At 43.2% G+C, this 21,544-nt stretch overlaps 1 protein-coding gene across 1 annotated transcript in view; it reads left to right on the top strand.

Annotated features, from left to right (window-relative positions):
* The first annotated feature begins 6,616 nt into the window (after nt 1-6,616).
* STX6 (syntaxin 6) overlaps nt 6,617-21,544 on the top strand; it is a 45,325-nt gene continuing 30,397 nt past the window's right edge. Inside the window, exon 1 of the mRNA XM_004424970.3 lies at nt 6,617-6,860. Within this exon, the coding sequence (XP_004425027.1) occupies nt 6,826-6,860 (35 nt within the window). The 5' untranslated portion in view covers nt 6,617-6,825. The remainder of the gene's footprint in view (nt 6,861-21,544) is intronic.

Genomic DNA, 21,544 nt, shown 5'->3' with positions numbered 1-21,544 from the left:
AGCGTTGGGGTGGGGAGTGTCCTGTGCATTCTCCTGCAGAAGAGCAAGCTCTACCTCTGAGCACTCGTCTATCCTGGAATCTCAAGCTGCACTTTCAGAGTGGCTTGTGTTTATCTTGTTCACTACCGATCTTTTTAATTATGTCTTTGGCTTTTTAATACCTGCTTTATGATATGTATCTTAAGGCCCTTCTGAAGAATCTGACCCATTTGCAAATGGGACAAGTCACCCTCAAAAACCAAAAGACAAGTTATCAAGTTAGCAAAAGAGTCTTGTTCATTAAACAATGTTGTTTTCAACATAATGTATTTTATTACGTCCAATAAGTAGTTTTCTCTGGGCAGTTTTTAAAAATTCAATAGGGGTGTGTATGTCTGTGTGTGTGTGTGTGTGTGTGTGTGTGTGTGAAGTCTGATCTGAGCCGTTTTCTGTGCTTTGGTAAAATCCACTTGCCAGGTTTAAGGCAAGGCTAGCCCTGGTACAAATGGGCAGTAGAGTACTGTAGCAAAGAACATGGGTTTAGGAGTCAGACAAACTTGTTTTCAAATGAGGCTCTGCCACCTCCTACCTATGAGACCTTGGGCAAATTATTAACCTCTCCAAGCTTCAGATTTCTCTTGTGAAAAATGGTGGTAATAACAATATCTGCTTTGCAAAGTTGTGAGGATTCAATGAGATCAATAGTGGTGGAACCAAGAGGTGACTTGCCACTTCTTGGGACTTTAAAGCACTATTTATCACACACACATAATCGCCATCAGCCCTCCTGGACCATCCCAAATAAACCCATAATTTAAAAAAAAAGACAGTGAGTCTACCATGTAACCTCAGTTCGAGCCTCCTAGACCTGCCATCCAAACAAGTTACTTTCTAAAACCTGTCCCATATAGAAATTCTGGAGCCACTGCTGAAGATTATGCACGTATATCACTTAGCACAATGTCTAGTACATAGTAAGTAAATGGTAGCAATCATTATTACTATTATTGTTATTACTAATTTACCAAGAGTGGCTGTGGTTTTTCCTTCCCTGTGCACTGACAAATTCATAAAGGATGGTAAAGGTCATACCTGCCCTGCTAAAATGGTTCAAATCCACTGTTTTGTCAAGAAGTTCACTGAATTCTAATAACGTATCTTAACTTTTAATACTCACCAGTATCCATCCATTCATACATTCCTGACTTGCTTTATCCTAAAAAGGATTTAAAACTGCTAACTTTTGATGTACTTTTTTATATGTGGTCACTTGGGTTTCTCACTTCTCTTTTTTAAATTTTTCTTTTTTTTTTACTTTTTATATTTCTGATTATCCAAGTAAACATTTCATTGTAGAAAACTGCCAAACCTCAAACACATTTCCTTTTTTCTACATAGAAAAAATTTCTATATATAAAACGGTTTCTATATATAAAAGTGAACAGAGTTGAAATCATATCATTTATACAATTTTGTGTCTTGCTATTTTCAATACAGGTCATTACACACTTTTAAAGAACATTTCTAATGACCATCCATCAAATGGTTAGTCCATAAATTCTTAATCACTTCTTAGTGTTGGATATTTAAGTTGACTGGAATTCCTCCTTGTTTATTTTAATCCAGTGTGTAGGTAAGGGTAGAGGTGTTGGTAACAACCAAGAAGAGGAAAGAAAACATAACCAGTGTGTGCATATTTCCTGTGGTTGAGGCTGGGAAATGTAGACAGCCATAGCCGGATCAATGGAAGCCAACTGGAGCAAGCATTTCCTGGATAATGATGAAGAGTATAATACGTACGATCTACGTAACACTTTTCTCCCTTACTCTTATCTTGTTTCAAAAAGGATTTAAGGTGAACTCAACAACAAAAAAACAAACAACCCAATTAAAAAATGAGCATAGAACTTGAGCAGACATTTCTCCAAAGGAGATATACAAATGGCCAATAAATACATGAAACGATGCTCAATATCACTAATGGTTAGGAAAATGCAAATCAAAACCACAATGAGATACCACTTCCCATCCATTGGGATGACTACTACAGAAAATACACACACATACACACACACACACACACACACAGAGAAAATAACAAGTGTTGGCAAAGATGTGGAGAAATTGAAACCCTTGTACACTGTTAGTAGGAATGTAAAATAGTGCGGCCAGTATGGAAAACTGTCTGATAGTTCCTCAAAAAACTAAAAATAGAATTACCATATAATCTAGCAATTCCACTTCTGGGTATATACCCAAAACAATTAAAAGCAGGGTCTCAAAGAGATATTTGTACACCCACGTTCAGAGCAGCATTATTTACAATTGCCAAAAGGTGCAAGCAACCCAAGTGTCAATCAACGGACGAATGGATAAACAAAATGTGGCAGATACATAAATGGAATATTAGTCAGCCTTAAAAGGAAGGAAATTCTGACACATGCTACAGTATGAATGAACCTTGAGGACATTATGCTAAGTGAAATAAGCCAGTTACAAAAAGACAAATACTGTATGATTCCTCTTAGATGAGGTATCTAGAGTAGTCAAATTCCTAGAGACAAAGTAGAATGGTGGTTGCCAGGGGGTGGGAAGAGCGGAGAATAGGGAGGTGTTTAATGGGTACGGAATTTCAGTTTTGCAAATGAAAGAGTTCTAGAGATTGGTTGAGCAACAATGTGAACGTACTTAACACTACTGAACCATATAGTTAAAAATGGTTAAGATGGTATATTTTATGTTATTTGTATTTTACCACAATTAAAAAAATTTAATTATTTTTAAAAAAGGATTTAGGGTAGCTTACAGTATCTCGTACATTGCAAAATGCTTTCACATTTATCACTCCAGTTGATCCTTAACACAACCTAGTGAGGGAGCAGGTTGGGCTTATCATTCCCAATGGAAAGTAGAAGAGCTCCTCTTGCAGGGCCTAATGGAACTCCGACAGATTTTAGGGGGAGGGGGTGGCTCAAGTCTATCCTGGCATCCTTAGCAATAGGACGTGAGTTGATCCTTTCTGATCCTTATCTTCATGAGATCCATGGCCTGGTGGCCTGTGCTCTATTCTTTGCATCGGCATCTCCTATTTCAGCACAAGATGCCTCGCAAGACCCAGCAAGCTCCCTCCATCGCTCACTCGCCTTATCTGGAGACTCGCTCAGGGCCCAGATCTTCTCCTGGATGCCCTCTCAGGACTCTACAGAAAACTCAGAGTTAGAGTGTTACCCTCCTCCAGCAAAATGAACAGAATCTAAGCGTCACAGTTTGATGCATTCTGACAAATGCATACATCTGTGAAACCCACACTCCTCTCAAGATACAGAACATTTCTATCACCCCAGCAAGTTTCCCTTCCCAGGCAATACTCCCCACCCCAAGGCAACTGCTGTTTTGATTTTGTCACTCTATGAGAATTTTTTTTTTTTTGGTGAGGAAGATCAGCCCTGAGCTAACATCTATTGCCAATCCTCCTTTTTTTTTCCCCAAAGCCCCAGTAGATAGTTGTATGTCATAGCTGCACATCCTTCTAGTTGCTGTATGTGGGACGCGGCCTCAGCATGGCTGGAGAAGTGGTGCGGCGGTACGCGCTGGGGATCCAAACCCAGGCCACCATTAGCGGAGCACGCACACTTAACCACTAAGCCATGGGTCCGGCCCTATGAGAATTTTTAATTCTCATTTTTGAGGGGATAAGGGGGATGGGATTAGAAGGCTTTTTACTGAGTATTCTTCCTGAGTTATTGTTTATGCCAGCACCCAGAGCCAGTTAAACTAAAAAAAAAAGAAAAGAAATAGCTTCCTTTGTTTCTCCTTGCATTTTAGCTATACTTCCCTTTTCTGGGGCAATGGAGCCAAGGTCTAGTTTGGTTTGAAAGAGGGTGAAGGAGGGTGACATATTACAGAAAGGGACACTCCCCTCTCCACACACATTTCATATCTCAACCCTCCACTATCTCCATTGTTGGTACTTTTTCCAAATCTCTAATTATGGGAATTCTCCAAGCCTCTGTCCTCCATCCTCTATGTTTCTGCTTATGAAACACTGACCTCTCATTTGTGGTTTAATTAATAAATTCATGGAATAGATAATAAGAGGCTATGCTAGGCACTGGGGTGATAATGACATTAATATAGTCTCCCCACCCTCCAGGAGTTTACAGTTTAGTGGGGAAAACCAATATGCTAGCAGCTGATTTATATCCCCCTAAATCTAATCCTCCTCCTGTGCTTTCTTTCTTGGTTATTGGAACTAAAAAGCACCTGATTTCAACTCCAGAACCCCGCAGGCCTTCCTCCCTCTTCTTTTACCACCCCTACCCCACCCCCACACTGAATCAATCAGTCACCAAGTCCACTGATTAGGTTTCTAAAGTGTTAAATGTATCCCTCCTCTCCACTCTAGTGGCTGCAAGCCTGGCTCAGGACACCCTCGTTCCTCCTCTGGACCACAACCACGCAGCTGACCTCCCAGCCACCGCGGCAGCCATCTCAAATGCCACTCTGATCCTGCCAATGCCCTCAGCTGCCATGGTCTACAGAGCACATCCACAGTTCTCAAATCATAATCAAGGGCCCTTGGTAATCTGACCCTGCCCATCTCCCCCAGCCTTAGCTCCTCCTGCCACTCTCCGGTTCCTGCTACTCCAGCAACACCCTCTGCCATGGCTCCCCACAGGCTGCCATGCTGTCTCCTGGCTGCCTCTCGTCACTGTTTAGAACCCCGCCTCCACACACAAATAAACTGGTATCTTGTCTCTGTGTTTCTCTGGCAACCCGTGCCCTTCTCTCATTGTGTGTAACTGCCTGTCTCTCCCACCAGGCCGACAGTTCCTTGAAGGCAAGGATCAAGCCTGTTCATCTCTGTGCCTCCAGTGCTTAGCACATAGTAAGAGTACCACGCATGTGCCAGGCACTGTTCTAAGCACCTTTCACACATCAATTCATTTAACCCTTACGACACTCTATGCAGGAGGTGTTATTGTGGCATCCATGTCACAGTTGAGGATAGTGAGAGATCAAGCAGCTTGCCCAAGACAACAGTCAGGAAGTAGCAGAACTGGGATTTGAATACAGGCAATCTGGCTCCAAGTATGGCTCTTAACTACTATTCTCATCTGCCCCTCAACTTAGTGTGTTTGTTGAATGAATGAATGAGGATCCCTTTCACCTCCCCATCTCAATATGTCCATAACCAAATTAAACAGTTCTCTCCCAATAGCCTCCTTACCCACATCCACCCTCCACTGCTCCTCCAGGGTCTCAGAGAAGCCTGGAGTCTCTGACTTTCACCTCTCTCCTCCCCAATACCATTCAATCTCTCGTCAGGTCTAGGTGTTTTGTTTTTCCTTTGAAATATCTATTAGATTCGCTTCTTCCTCTCCATTTACAATTGCTGTCGGTCCTAGTCTGGTCTTCCTCCCTTCAGGCCAGACAACCACTGCAGCTTCCTCACTGGTTTCCCTGACTTCACTACCCGACTCCATTGGGGTCTTGGGGTTTAAGGCATTTTTATTTAACCTTCACAACAACTCACGAGCTAAATATTATTATTTACATGTTATAGATAAGGAACTGAATAACAGAACCCAGGTTCAAACAGGGTTTGCTCGGCTCCAAGGACTCTTCCATCTCCAAAGAGACTGGTGACCTTGGGCAAGTCACTTATACTCCAAGAGTCTCAGATCCCTCATTCATAAAATGGGGATAATAGTAATTACCTCATCCTGGGGGCAACTGAGATAACACTTAGCACAGTGCTTCAAACACAATAAGTGCTCAATGGTTATCAGCAATTAAAGTCCACAAACCCCACAGCACATCTAGCATAGGAGTTGGCTAATTGCTCTGACCAAAATATTTTCTGGAACAGCTCTTGAATCATAGCTGAGAGGAAGTTGCCATACCTGGCCCCTTCTCTGTCCCTCAAAGGTGCTCTCTCCTGTATGAAAAAATTACCTTAGTGGTCACTTGCAGAATACACACGAAAAGAAAATACGTCCCCATCTGGAGGAAAGCGCACAGAATCTGCGGCTTTGCCCTGTCCAGGCTGTGTGACCACAGGAAATCTTGAAACCTCTCTGAACCTTTCTCATCGACAGAATGGGAGTAGTAATACCTTCCTCCCAAGAATATTGAGATAACGCACAACTTTTAGCGCATTGCCAGACTCGTGGTAAGACCTACATAACGAAGTGCAACATTATCATAGTCAGATAAGGTATACGAGCACGCTTTATTGTAAGACGAGGACGAGATGGATTTATAAATCATATGTTATCAAAATCAAGTACTGAATATAGAAGAAAGGTAAAAGAATTGTGCAATCACGTACTGAGGCGTAGCATGAAAACACAGCAGCCCTCCTACGAGGCAACAAGCACCTCCTTGCACCAAATGCTGAGGGGCTGGTGGAGAAAGGAGCAGCCCTCCTCCACCGCCCCCAAAGCCCCGCCCCCAGGGTCGCCTGACGGTGGTCGGGCCCGTCGACGAGGGGCGGGGCCGACCCTGTCACGTGAGCGCGGGTGCGGAAGTGGTGCAGCGGGCCGCGTTCGTGGTTGGCCGCGGCCGAGGGACTCGGGGGCGGGGTCAGGGCGTCCGGACGCGCCGGGAAGAGCCGGGGGAGGAGGCAGCGCCGGAGTCAGGGATTCTGTCTGTGGTGCCCACCGAGCGCTGGACCAGCGGCGGTCCTGTGCACCTGGCCTGCACTCGCGCGCGCTGCTCCGGGTCCCCCAGGCCCAGGCGCCGGCGGCTGCGGGAGGCCAGTGGGGTGTGCGGAGGGAGGCCAGGAGGGCGCGGGCGCCCTGTGCACGAAGCAGGCGTGAGGCGGCCGGGGGCCGGGACGCCATGTCGATGGAGGACCCCTTCTTTGTGGTGAAAGGGTGAGTGTCGCCGAGGACTCCGCTGGAGGAGGCCAGCCCGCACCTCCCGGCTCTGCTCTCTGTAGGGGGAGGAGAGACAAGTTGAGGCTGGGGAGGGGACGGCTTAGCCTTGAGGGCCATGACCAAGCGTCGAGACATCCCTCCCCGTCCTACCTGGACTGTGAAACCCGTGCCCCCAACCAAGCCCCTGGGGAGGGTGTCCCCCTTGGCCTGTGCGCTGCGGTACAACTTTGGGGGTCGAGGGGTTCGGCAGCTCTGCAGATGGGGAGGGAGACACCGGTCCCAGCCCCAACTGGGGCGGTAGTGGAGCACGGGGCCCCGCTTCGAAGGAGGGAAAACAGCATCTGGGCAGGAAAAGGGAAATGGCCCTCCTGAGCTTTGTAGTTGGCGTGGACGGGGGTGAGCTCCCATTGTCCATTGAGTTTGGAGCGCTCGCCCGCAGGCTGGAGAGACCACAACAAGCCCGGAGGCGTCTGAGCACGTTTGCGGGCGGGGAGGGGGGGCGACGTTGATCTGGGAGCCTGGGGAGCAGGGCTCCGGAAGACAGCTCAATTCAGTGGGGGAGTTCTTACTGAGTAATGTGAGGGGAGGAAAGCCGTCGCTCATACTCGGTGATGATGTTGGAAGGAAAACAAAATGCAATCAGCCAAACCAAACTTTCCTCAGTTTCTATTAGCCCCGGGATTTTCCCACAGTGCCGAAGGAAATGAGTGCTTTCTTTTTAACTCCTGATTTCATCCAGGCCATTTGACAGGTTTCCCCCATTTCTTCTTCTTCTGCCTCTCTGACTAGAACTGCCTTAACTCATTTTTCCTTCTGAGCTGTCCTGACTCCGTCTTTGATTGCTCGGTTGTTTGGAGATAGAAACTTTAAGTGCACTTTGTTATATGAGCTTTGTAGGCATTAAACAAATGCAAGAAAGATCGTTCTGATGTTGTAACTTGTCAACTTTATGTTTTAAATGTCAAACATAAAAAAAATCTGCGAACTACCAAGTTCCTAGAAGATCAGTACTAATTATCATAAAGTGTCAGTTTGCTTTCACATAGTTGCTACTAGCTTCCTGTTTCTGCAGTGGTAAAAGCTGACCGGTTGCTTGGGTATATGTGTGTTCTTTTAAGAGTTCTTCTCGGAAAATTTAAGTGGTACTTTAGGTGAAATGCTTTAGTATCCATGATACCACAAAACATGTTTATGTACTATTTCCCAGAAAGGTTTTTTCTTCACCTTTAATTTAGATGGGAAAATGCTGAGCTGTAGATTTATTAGTAATATGTGGCTCTCTATCTGGAAAATGGATTATATTAAAAGGCTTGATTTAGGGCTTAATTTTTAAATGTTAAAGCTGTGTTTTAAGCATTTTTCCCTTGAATGAAAGTTCTTAAAGCTTAGGTTGCACAAGTTATCTCTGGCAGTCGAGACAAGAAATAATCAGCACATTTTTATTTGTTTTATTTTTAATGGAATTTGTGAAAACACTCAATTGCTCTGCCATCTTGACATTTCCTTCCTGGTAGTATCCAATACAGTCTACGGATGCTTGCTTGTTGATTAGATATCACTGCTTTATTGGAACATTGGCCTGGAGTCCTGGTTGACTTTTACATCACCTTAGCTGGTGTCCTTAAGTCGTCTGACGGAAAAGAGACTCTCTCAGTACCTTCTGCTGCAGAAAAGTAAAATCAGCCACGTGGGTGTCTCCAGACTGTGTGACAGCATATTTGGGGAGCCATGTACCTCCATGTATTAAAAGTACTGAAAATGAGTCACACAATGTGGAAAAATTAAAGACACCTAAATTATGGCCCTTAGCCTAGGAGTTTATAGTCTAATCTGAGAAACAACTCTTTCCAGCATTAAAAATGATAGGTGGTAAAAGATTAAGCGCTGAAGTGAATGCTACAGAAGATAAGTGCCCCAGAAGTTCAGAGAAAGGCAACTCATTAGGAATTGTTATGACTGAGAAAGCTTTTGGAGGTAGTAATAGATCTTGAATGAGGTTTTGAGATGAGTGGAATTGAGATAATTGGGGCCTGTCTTATCTGGACTCTTATCAAAGAGCCTCTTAATTGTTCTTCCTGCTTCCAATCTCTTGCCTCTTTCATCTGCCCTTGGTTCTGTTGGATCAGTGCTGTCCAATAGAAATAAAATGTGAGCCATATATGCCATTTTACATTTCCTAGTGGCCACGTTAAAAAAAAAGAAACAGGTGAATAAATTTTAATGTCTTTAACCTAATAGAGTCAAAATATTATTTCAACATGTAATTAATATAAAGATAATTAATGAGGTTTTTTTTGTACCAAGTCTTCAAAATCTGGTGTGTATTTTATGCTTACAGCACATCTCAATTTGGATGCTAAATTTTCATCAAATACTTGATCTGTATTTAGAGTAGATTAAACTTACAGTTGAAAAAGTAGATTCACATACCCAAATTATTCCAAACATACTTAAAAGTTTTCCAATAACTGAATTGCCTATCAGTTTTTAAGTTTAAAATTAAAAATTTAGTTCCTCAGTCACACTAACCACGTTTCAAGCGTTCAGTAGTTCAAGCACGTGGCTTCCATATTGGGCAGCACAGGTGTAGCTTTTCTAGAACCCAAGCAGGGGTTCCCTACCTAACATCGTTTAGTGGCTGCCTGTTGCCTACAGAATCAAGCGCAAACACTTCATGACCTGCCACCCTCCTCTATCCTGCACTCACTCTGCCCACCCTCAGCTCAGGGCCTCAGCAATGCCAGACTCAGTACAGTGATTGTGACCGTGGTACTGAATGCCCTGCTCCACATGCACCCACTCTGCCTGGTTCACCCACTCAGCTTCCAAGATGCAGTGTCAGCATCTCCACTGCCTCCGGGAAGTGCTTCCCTTGGCACCTGTAACACGTTATTGCACCTCTTCCTCTGGCTGTCCTTCATTATTAGACTGTGAGCTCTGAGGGTTGGGACTGTTTTTCCAGACAAGCACCTTAAATATATAACGTAAATGTTGAATGAATACTCTTTAGTGGTGGTGGTGGTTCATGGTGGGAACACCATCAGCAAAGGCCCTGAGATGGGCATTGTGTGTTGAGAAATCATAAAGCAGAGCAGCCCAGGTGGAGTAGGACGTTTATTTGGGGAAATAATAATGATAATAGCATTTAAAGGCTGCCACTCCTATGCTAGGCATTCTGTGCTTAGTAAGCACTTTATATGAATTTTTACTTTATAAGAAAAAGAAAAGCTCTATGATGTAGGTACTAGCCACATTTTAGAAACGAGGAGCTGAGGGAGGACAGAGGGGTTAAGTTGCTTGCCCAGGGTCACACAGCTTTGGATTCAAATTTGAACTGCCTAATTTTACTGATACTGTTAGCACTTCACAGTACAGATAGAATAGGCTCAAGGAGAGTCTCATCTTGAGGCCTTTGGAGATTTTTAAAGCAGGTAAGTGACATGCAGTTAGGGTTTTAGGAATGTTGATTTTCCTAAATCAATGGTGATGGATGCTTCAGCATGAGGAAAAATTACAACGGAGACCAGGCAGTAAGCTGTTTCATTTAAACATGCAATGATTAGTGCCTGAGTGTTGGAGGCTCATTTTGTGAGGTTTAGGCCTTGTCCATGTCTTGTTGACAGCAGAATCCCAGTACACAGAGGAGAAAAAGCCCACAACTGGGCAGCTGGGCTCTTAGGGCAAAGGTGGCCCTACCTGGCGCAGACATTCACAGTGGTATTTACACCACAAGAACTCGGTCCCTGAAACTCCTGGCTCTACTGAATGACCTCTGACCTGCCTCTGTCTCTTCACCCATCCCTAAGTGTAGCCCGTCTAGTCCTCCTTTCCTGTGTGTTCTCGCTGGGTGAGCTTTACGATTCCCATTGCTTCAGTCTCCCTCTGTATCTGTGCACATCCCCAGCCCAGTCACTGACCCAGCTCTCTCTTGAGTGCTAGTCTGTGTTTTCTACTCGTTATTCCATATCCCCCACCCTATGGGGTGGATGTCTTCACCTACTCTTCTCCTCCTCCCCTCTCCCCGCAAAGGCCTGCCGTCCTTCCTCCTCTTATCCCTCTTCACTCCTGACTCGGCTCTCTCCTTCAGTCCCATGTCCACTTGGTCATCATGTCCTATCAGTGCCAGTCCTTGGATACCTCTCGAATCTTCTCCTCTTGTCTAGTTTAGTTCCTCTGCCCTAGTGCCTGTCGTCGTCCTCTCCCACCCGGACTCTCGTAAGTAGTTCCTTCAGCAAGCCTGCTTGCTGCCAGTCTCTTCACACTGGTACCAGACGTGACCGCAGAGACACGATCAGGGCATTTCTCTATTCAGAATCCTTTGTTCTGAAATATTTATTGAGTGTTTTCTGCATGCCAGGAGCTGAGGCTACGGCAGTGAACAAACATGCGTGTCGTTATGGAGCTTACGTTCTAGGGGCAGACCGTCACCAGTGAACAATATATGGTATGTCCGGTGGCGATGAGTTCTGTAAGAGGAATAAGCTGGGCAAAGGGAAAGGAAATGCATATTCTGCGTGTAATTTTTCTTTGTATGTGACTTCGGGAGGCAGTGAGGTTTGGTGGAAAGAACTGGACTTTGGTGATCAGGCTGATCCAGGGTTGGAATCTCACTTGTGTCAGTTACTTGGTGTAACTTTTGGCAAGTTAATATCCTCTCTGAACCTGTTTCTTTATGTCCAAAATGGGCTTAAAAATGCCTGCTTTATCGGTTAGGAGGGTTAAATGAGTTTATGCATGTAAATTGCCCGGCACAGCTTGGGGCACATAATAAGTGCTCAGTGAACATCCCCTTTTAAATATCTGTTAATGTGTTTCCATCCAAACAGGCTACCCTTTCTGAGAGGAGAGACCATGTCTTATCGCTTTTTGAGTAACATTTAAAATAAAGTTAAACTGATATATGCTTATTTTAGACAACTTAGGAAATAAAAATATACAGAGAATAAAAACTTACTGAAATGCCACCGTCCAGAAATAGTTAAAATTTTTTTGTCTTTTTGACCTTTGTTTCTATTAATAGTTTTATGTAATACTGTTCATCAGGTTTTTTTTTTTTATAATTTTATTTATTTTTCCCCCAAAGCCCCAGTAGATAGTTGTATGTCACAGTTGCACATCCTTCTAGTTACTGTATGTGGGACGCGGCCTCAGCATGGCCGGAGAAGCGGTGTGTTGGCACGCGCCCGGGATCCAAACCCGGGCCGCCAGTAGCGGAGCGCGCACACTTAACCGCTAAGCCACGGGCCGGCCCTGTCCATCAGTTTTTGATCTCTTTTTATATATCAGGTTCAGTGCTAAAGACCTAAAAGGGACTGTCTTCTTTTTTAATCCTTGTGAAGTAGGTACTAGTACTATTGTCATCATTTTACAAATGAAGAAAATGAAACGTATTAAACTTTTTCAAGTTGGATGGAAATTTATGATGTTCCTAACTTTTCACTATTACAGTTAATACAGTGGGAAGCCTACTTGTCACAGGTCTTTATTGCTGCTTCAGATTATTTCCATAGCCTGTATTTCTGTAACAGAATTGCTAGTTCGGAGAGTATGCACATTTCAAAGCTTTTGGTGCATATTACCAAATTGCCCTCCAGAAATACACTCCCATTTTCACTCTCCCCCCAACCCCACCCCCAGTGTTTGAGGGGCCCATTTCCCTTGATCCCTTGCCACAACTGGGATTCTCATTTTAAGAAATCTTTACAGGGGCTGGCCCGGTGGCGCAAGCGGTTAAGTGCACGCGCTGCACTGTGGCGGCCCAGGGTTCACCCGTTCGGATCCCAGGCGCGCACTGACCGACGCACCGCTTGGCAAGCCATGCTGTGGCAGCGTCCCATATAAATTAGAGGAAGATGGGCACGGATGTTAGCCCAGGGCCAGTCTTCCTCAGCAAAAAAAAAAAGAGGAGGATCGGCAGATGTTAGCACAGGGCTGATCTTCCTCACAAAAAAAAAAGAAAGAAAAGAAATCTTTACTAATTTGCCAGGTGAAAAATGCCATATTCAAATCATGTCATTTTCATCTTTGTATTCAGTAGGGACTTATGCAGTGTGTGTTTGATGAGTGAACCCATTTTGTTTTGGTTCTGTAGTTTTTTCCCTCTCTTGTTGGCAAGCTTTTAAAATTTACAACTTCTAATCGAACGGGCCACTAAGAAAACCACAAAATTGAGCCTATTGGTATATGAGAGTATGGCGTCTCCTGCAGGTAGAGGCACTAATGTTGTGGCTCTTTCACATTTTGCTCATTTGGAGGCGTTGTGTGCCTGAACAAGGAAAGTTTTATTTCCAGGTTCTTGGCCGTGGATCAGTGTTGAAATAATGGCATAAGTAAGCAGATGAGCAAGATGGTTATGTTATGTTGTATTCTTCTCTAACCATCTCTTGTTATGTTCAGCCTTTTAAACACTAGATTATGAGCTCCTTGAAGGCAAGCATCATACATTTTATTCACAATGATGAGAAAACTTTTCATTGGTATAATCACTGTTAAAAAATTAATCCTTGTTCGCAGAGTAATTTTAGTCCAGTAAAATTGAATGTAAGTCAGAGCTCCTTTTCTTCTTTTTAAAATCAGAATCAGATGTTTCATTGTAAAAAAAAAAAAAAACTTTGCAAGCATCTGTTATAAATTTATTGAATGCCTAATACTATATTTAGCTCCTGAAGTTGTAGCCTGGTTTGGAGAACGCTGTGCAGATATGCGAAAGAGTGCATGTGAAAGACAATATGCGTTGTGTGTAAGATTTTGGAATAGAGTTGAGATGGTGTGGAGATGGAAAAAAGGACAGACCCACAGGGAGAATGTTGGTCAAGGACACATTAGTGAAGCACGCAGGGTCTCAGTCTGGGCCTTAAAGGAATGTCTGCTTTTCGTTTGTGGAGGTGTAAGGACTTGCCCAGGCTGGGGAAGCAGCTGAGCCAGAGTCTAGGAGCAGGAATGAGAAGAGGGAGGATGGGAAGATGACTTGCCAACTGAAACAGAATTTGTTTTAGTGAGAAATCAGGTTGGATATTAAAGTTGGTCAGTTTGGGGAAAGAGGAAGCGTGAAATACCCAGCTGAGGAGTTTAAATTTAATCTGTTTCCTATCATCAATTCTTAATCAGGAGGCAGTTTTAACTAGCAGTTACTATTCGCTTGCCTGTGGTCAAACAGCTGTTCAGGACTCAAACCCAGGTCTTCTGATTCTGCAGAGAAAATTGATTTGTCTGGAGGCAAAGAAAATAGATTTGCTAGGTCTGGAGGCTTAGCAAAGATGGGATTGAACAGGTCTTAGTTGTGGAAGGTGCCTTGTACTCAAGGTCGGAAGAATTTATGGCAAACAGCCAAGATGTCTGAGCCCCAGTTCTCTAATTTGTTCAGTGATTGCAGACTAGTTATCTTGAAAGTTCCTTCTAGAATTAAATTCCAGTGATTGGGCTTAAGTAGAGGTTGTGCAAGGTGAGAAGTAAGAGGAAGAGTCAGAGATTACGCTTGTCTAGACAAGTTTCGTATCTTGGAAACTAGTGGCACTATTGACTAAAATGGGGAAGTTAAAGCAGATTTTTTTTTCTGTTTTATCTTTTTGTTTGAATACTTTTCTGTAGGGAGGATATGATTAGTTTGCTTTTTTGTTGTTAGTGCCGTCAGTCAATTCTGACTCCCAGCGACCCTGTGTACAGCAGAGCGGAACCCTGTCCAGTCTTTTTGCGCCATCCTCTCGCCTTCCGGCGCTGTATGGGGCAACGCTCCGCTGCCAGTCACAGGGTTTTCATGGCCACTTTTTTGGGAAATGAGTGGCCAGGTCCTTCTTGCTAGTCTGTCTTAGTCTGGAAGCTCTGCTGAAACCTGTCCACCATGGGTGACCCTGCTGGTATTTGAAATACCAGTGGCATAGCTTTCAGCATCACAGCAACGTGCAGCCACCATAGTATGACAACCGACAGATGGGTGGTGTCGTTCCCTGACTGGGAAATGAACCCAGGCCCGGGTGGTGAGAGCGCCGAATCTTAACCACTCGACCACCAGGGCTGGCTAATTCGGTTTTAGACAAATGGAATAATCCTATAGGCAGCTAAAAATATAGGAATTAATCCTGGGTAAGTGGTTAGGGGTTGGAAATGCAGTTGGGGAGTCGTCAGCTTAAAGGGATGTTTTCAACCTGTGAGTGTTGACGAGCACCTAGAAGCTGTAAAAAGAGTGCTGAGAGACATTGGGACCAGGTGGCGGAAGGGGAAAGAGAAAACTGGTAGAAAACTAGAAGTGTGCAATGTCACACACAAAAAAGGAAGTGAGAGTTTCAAGAAAATAGATATGAGGGTTGTAGTGTCAAGTACAGTGAAAATGAGGATGAGTTCAAGCCACTCATGACTTTGATGTGCAGTGTCATTGGTGGCAGTCGTACTATCCCAGAGGAGTTATGGAAGCAGGACAAGGTTGAGGTCAAAAATTGTATATAACTGTAGGTAACTACGTAAAGACCATTTTTTCCCCTACAAGAGTAATTGCAAAAGATGTCACAATGATGTTGAATTTGGAAATGGCAGTTGAATTTGGAATGGCAAGTGAAAGGTGTGTGTGTTTTTTCCCTTAAATACAAAAGATGTGAATGTGGAAGTCAAACAGAAAAAGAGCTCCTCCCTTACCTAGCCCGAGGGATGGGTGGTAGACTGAGCTTGATGGAGTGTGGGGCAGGAGGGCAATGTGGTTGCAAAGACTTACATAACCTGGGTTTTTCAGGTTTCATTACTAAAATGGAAACTATCTGCCTTTACTAGCTTCTCTATACAATGAAATGGGGGCCTCCCTGTAAAGAGACATGCAGAATAGGTGCTGCCCCAGATACAGATATTGTGGCAGATTGTATTTTTCCAAAGATGGTCACCCCAATATACATCCTGTCCCATTTGCTTTTCTTAAATTATGAAGCTGACGTTCTATCAAGCTAGCATCCTTCCTTTTTCCCTTGAACCTGGGTAGACCTTTGTAACTGCCTGAGCTGATAGAATGAGGTGGAAATGTCATTGCTTGACTCTTGAAGTTAAGTCATAAAAGACAACCAATATAGCTTCCACCAGCATCTTTCTATCTTGAGACACAAGCCTAGGGTGCCCTGAGCTAACATGTAAGAAGTCCAGCTATGCTGAAGCCACTCTGCTGGAGAGATCGTGTGGAAAGACTACACAGAGAGAGAGAGACTGCTGAAGAGCACCTGCTCTTGCAGCCGCAGCCCATTGAGTCTTTCAGCTGAGACCCCAGACAGTGTGAAGCAAGGACACACCATCCCTTCTGTGTCCAGTATCAATTCTTGACCCATAGAATCCGTGAACATAGTAAACGGTTGTTTGACACCACTAAGTTTTGCAGTAATTGTTACACAACCACAGTAACTGGAACAGATGCCAATTCAGTGTCTACCAGCATGGTCAAAGAAAAAAGGAGAACTCAAAAGGATGATGGAGGTTGCAGCTACAATTATCCTGCAACTTGTTGGCGCAAGTGAATGACAGGTTCTGGGGAACAAAAGCTCCTTAATGGCTGAGATACTCCTTCCTCCCGTTTTACTGACAAACTTCATTAGATCCAAATAAGAAAACTGATTTCATGGACATCTGGATGTATCATCTGTAGCCCTAGAAGTTGATTGGGATGGTGAGCCCTTCACCATGGTGGAACAGACTGGAATGTTGTATGGGAGAGGCTCAACTAGCAATGACAAGGGGTTAGTGTTGGGCTGGCTTCAAAAACAAACTCGGTTAGGGGCCGGCTCCGTGGCGTAGAGGTTAAGTGCACGTGCTCCGCTGCTGGCGGGCCCATGTTCAGATCCCCGGCGCGCACTGACACACTGCTTGTCAGGCCATGCTGTGGTGGTGTCCCATATAAAGTGGAGGAAGATAGGCACAGATGTTAGCCCAGGGCCAGTCTTCCTCAGTAAAAAAAAAGAGGAGGATTGGCATGGATGTTAGCTCAGGGCTGATCTTCCTCACAAAAAAAAAAAAAAAAAAACCTAGGTTAGTCCTGCCAGTATCAACTTTTTATTTATAAGGAATGGACGAATCTAGTTTTGATAGCTTGAATGACTTTATTTTTGCCCAAAAGATACATTTTTCAAAGATGTGGACTGTTTTTATTTTTGACAGTTGCTTCCTGGGAAAGAAGCTCTGCATTACAAGTGGTCCCATGGACGTGAGGGTGGATTGCAGTGAAGGACTTTCATTGTGGTGTTCATAGGGAGTTCAGTCCACGAGGATATGACAGGTCCCATGATTTTGATGCACCGTTTGGTGGACAGTGAGGGAGAAGAGCCTGATCTTAGTATTTTCAATGCTGCAGCTCTTGTTGCCCATGAAGTGTGTAAGAAAAGCTGACTTTGGAAGCATATGCAGCAGATGTGGGAGCAGAAAATCTGCTTGAGTGCTCTAGAGATACCTATCCCTCTCCTTCAGGGAATTGAAAAAAACTTCTCTGGGTCAGGAGCTAAACCTGTAATTCCTAGGAAAGTAATTAGCAGATTTTCAGTGAAATGGTGCCAGACATGATTCCCAGTGCTGTCAGTGAGCGGGTTGTTATTTACCAAGAAGTTTGCCAAGCTGAAGAGCTCCAAAAATTCAAGGTATACCTGGCTCCTCCTGGAAAGTTCTGGGTGTCAGGCTTTAATCATTCCCGTTACACTGTTGGAAGAAAAACCTGAAAATAGCTAAACTAGACTCACCAGGAAAAAGAGGCAATGCCTTGTGATTTTGACATTTCTGGAGACCACAGACAGAAGTGGACTGCTGTTGCCTAAGGAGTCCACAGCTGCAGCTGCTCCCTCAGGGTGCAGAGTGCCTCCCAGGGTGCAGTGCTCACATGGGCTAACTGTGTGGGCCAGACAGTGCTGGGCGTGTGTGTGGGAAGTGCCTAACGAGCCAGTTCATGCAGAAACAGCTCCCTTGCCTTTCCTGAGAAAGTGTGAGGAAAACTCAATGGGCTCTTCTCTCGCGCGCTCATTAAAACCCTCAGATCTCAAACAGATGACATGATTATATTCTCCTTTGTTCTACTAATTTATTTACTTGGAATGCCAAGTGATTCTAAATATTTAGTTCAGATGTTTACAAATGGTTCTGAATTGAGTGGGTTGTCTCACTAGTTAGAATCTCACATTGTTAGGTGTGTCTTGTGGCTTCTGAAACTATTCAGAAATCCCCAGTTCTTTAGGAAATTCTGGTTACCATTAATATTTGGCTTAAAAATAGGATTTGTTTGTGACACACGTTGTTTTCTACTTTCCATTCATACATTCTTTTTCAGGTTAGTGCTAAGCTGAAATGATACAGGAAGAAGAAAAGTTGGGAGATGTTTTAAACTTTGAAGGGCGGCTTTAGCTACTCTGAAAATATGATTACTTGATACACTGCAGGTTCTTGCTTTTCTTGCAAGATCTGAACCATTGCTGACAGTTCCCACCTTTGTGATCCCTTAAAACACCTGTCTTAGAAACGTAAAATAATGACTACTTTGCCTTCTTTATGCCTATACTATTAAATGAAAACGAAAAATGACACTGCTTTTAAAAACAAGAGATTGAGAGTGGAATAAGCCACTTCACTGGCCAGGCCTGTGGGGTGTTGAATGTTATTCTGGGATGGCTTTGTAACATTTTTCTAATTCCTGCCATTTCTTTCATTTCTTCTTCAGAAACGCGCTGAAGTTCTTGCATGCTTAAGGACTCCTTGGTTTCCCTCTGTGCTACTAGAATCGAATCCACCCATGTGCCCCCCTCCTCCCTGTCAGATCTGAGAACCAATGTCTTAAGAGCTGTGGTTCTAAAAATGTGATGCTTGGATCCCAAGAAGTTCTCAAGATCCTTTCACAAAAGAGTCCCTCAGCTTAAAACGCTTTTTATAATACGCAGATGTTATTTGCTTTTTTCATTGTGTTGATATTTACACTGATGGTGCTAAGCTGTGGCAGGTAAAACTGCTGGTGCCGTAGCCTAAATCGAGGCAGTGGCACCAAACCGTCCTTGTATTCCTCCTTCACAGTGAAAAAAAGACTTGTATTCCCTTAAGAATGTTCTTCATGAAACAGTAAAAATTATTAATTTTATCAAATCTTGATCCTCGAATACACTTTTCTTCATTTTTTTAAAAGTTGTAATTTACCTACAGTAAAATTTACCCTTTTTAGTGTATGGTTTTGTGAAATTTGACAAATGCATGTAGTCATGTAACCACCACCTCCACAAATAAGATAGAGGACAGATCCATCTTCCCTAAAAGTTTCTCTGTGTCCCTTCTTGTCCCTGCCCCCATGCCCAGCACCTGGTAATTACTGATTTGTTTTCTGTCACTATAGTTCTGCCTTCTCCAGAATAAATAGAGTTCTATAAATGGAGTCATACAGTATGTGGACTTCTAAGTCTGGCTTCTTTCACTTAGCATAATGCATTTGAGATTTGTCCATATTGTTGCATGTATCAGTAGTTTGTTCCTTCTTATGGCTGAGTGGTATTCCATTGTGTAGATGTACCACAGTTTGTCCATTCATTAGTTGAAGGACACTGGAGTGTTTTCAATTTTGGACTATTATGACTAAAGCTGCTATAAGAATTTGCAAGTTGTTGTATGAACATAAGTTTTGGTGTCGCCTAGGAGTGGAATTGTTGGGTCATGTGGTAAGTGTACATTTAATTTTAAGAAACAGGCACACTGTTTTCCAAAGTGGCTGTACCATTTTGCCTTCCCACCAGTAAAGCATCTGAGTTCCAGTTATTCCACCACCTGGTCAGCACTTGGCGTTGTCAGTTTCCTTTTTTAAGCGGTTCTAAGTACGTAGTGGTATCTGATTGTGGATTTCATTTGCTTTTTCCTAATGACTAATGATATTGGGCATCTTTTTCATGTGCTTAGTTGTCATCTCTGTGTCTTCTTTGGTCAAGTGACTGTTCAAATCTTTTGCCCATTTATAAGTTGAATTTGTTTTCTTGTTAAGTTTTGAGAGTTTTTTAGTATATTCTAGACATAAGTCATTAATCAGATATGTGATTCACAAATGTTTTCTCTCTGCCTTAGTACACATTTTAATATTCTAGGTGACAAAATGAGAGTGTGCATAAAGCACGTTTGCTATTTTGTGAAATAGCGTGGTTGTCTCCAGGAAAAGCACTTCTGTGATTGAGTTGCCAGCTGAAACAGCTCTTTTTTTCCCTGCACAGGATCTCATCTTTACTTGAAAGAATGACTGACACACTGGTTATCGAGACTTGCATATGTTCTCAAATCTCAAAATTATCTAAAAAATACTTGAGATTTTTTTTTTTTTTTTTTTTTTTGGTGAGGAAGATCAGCCCTGAGCTAACATCCAGGCTAATCCTCCTCTTTTTTGCTGAGGAAGACCGGCTCTGAGCTAACATCTATTGTCAATCCTCCTCCTTTTTTTTTTTTTTCTTCCCCAAAGCCCCAGTAGATAGTTGTATGTCATAGCTGCACATCCTTCTAGTTGCTGTATGTGGGACGCAGCCTCAGCATGGCCGGAGAAGCGGTGCATCGGTGCGCGCTCGGGATCCGAACCCGGGCCGCCAGCAGCGGAGTGCGCACACTTAACCGCTAAGCCATGGGGCCGGCCTTGAGATATTTTCTTAAAAATGAATGAGGTGAACCTGTCACTTCATGGAAAACAACTGACAATATTTTTGCTGATGATAAAATTAGAAACTTTTTTTTAAAATAGAATTTTGGAAAGCTTATATCAACTACTATGATTTTGGAGATTCTCAATACTTAAGTTTTTCCATTGAGATTGGTGGTGAAATTATTATATGATTTTGGATATTGTATAATGAAAGGAGTCAGCATTTGGAAGATCTGTGATACTCAGTAAACTAATATTTTCCAAATGACCAGTATGTGATGTTATAAAATCATACATGGATAAAAATCCATTCAGAATACAAAGTAGAGCAATGGATTGGTCACGTCTGAGTTCGCAAAGCTTTGATACAGCTTCAGGTTCTGCATTGCAACTAACCGCTAAGAAACTGCCGCTTGTTTTGGTTTAGTGTCAAAAAAAGATTATCCACAATTATCTGAAAAAACGATTAAAATTCTCCTCCCTTGGGGCCGGCCCGGTGACGCAAGTGGTTAAGTGCCTGTGCTCCGCTGCAGCGGCCCGGGGTTCTCCGGTTCGGATCCTGGGCGTGCACCGATGCACTGGTTGTAGAGCCATGCTGTGGCGGCATCCCATGTAAAGTGGAGGAAGATGGGCACGGATGTTAGCTCAGGGCCAGTCTTCCTCAGCAAAAAGAGGAGGATTGGCAGATGTTAGCACAGGGCTGATCTCCTCACAATAAAAAAACAAAATCTCCTCCCTTTTTCAACTATATATCTATATGAGGCTGGATTTTCATCTTATACTCAACCAAAATATATGTCAACAGACTGAATGTAGAAGCAGATATGAGAATGCAACTGTCTTCTGTTAAACCGGATATTAAAGAGATTTTCAAAAATAAAAATGTTCAACAGTGCCACTCTTCACTAAATGTTTTTATTTTAGAAGTTATTATTTTACAAAAAACGTGTTAGCATATGGTAAATTCATTGTAATTTTTAAATTGGTAAATTTCTTTAAAATGTCTGTTTGAATTTCTAGTATGGTAAATAGTTATAGCCCACATCAATCTAAATTCTTTGGAATCTTAGGTAATTTTGAAGAATGC

This window comes from Ceratotherium simum, chromosome 2, assembly GCF_057802395.1.
Source record: "Ceratotherium simum simum isolate JZ-2026a chromosome 2, ASM5780239v1, whole genome shotgun sequence".
Classification (NCBI taxonomy): domain Eukaryota; kingdom Metazoa; phylum Chordata; class Mammalia; order Perissodactyla; family Rhinocerotidae; genus Ceratotherium; species Ceratotherium simum.
Note: the sequence above shows the minus strand (reverse complement) of the source record. Positions and strands in the feature narration are given on the sequence as shown.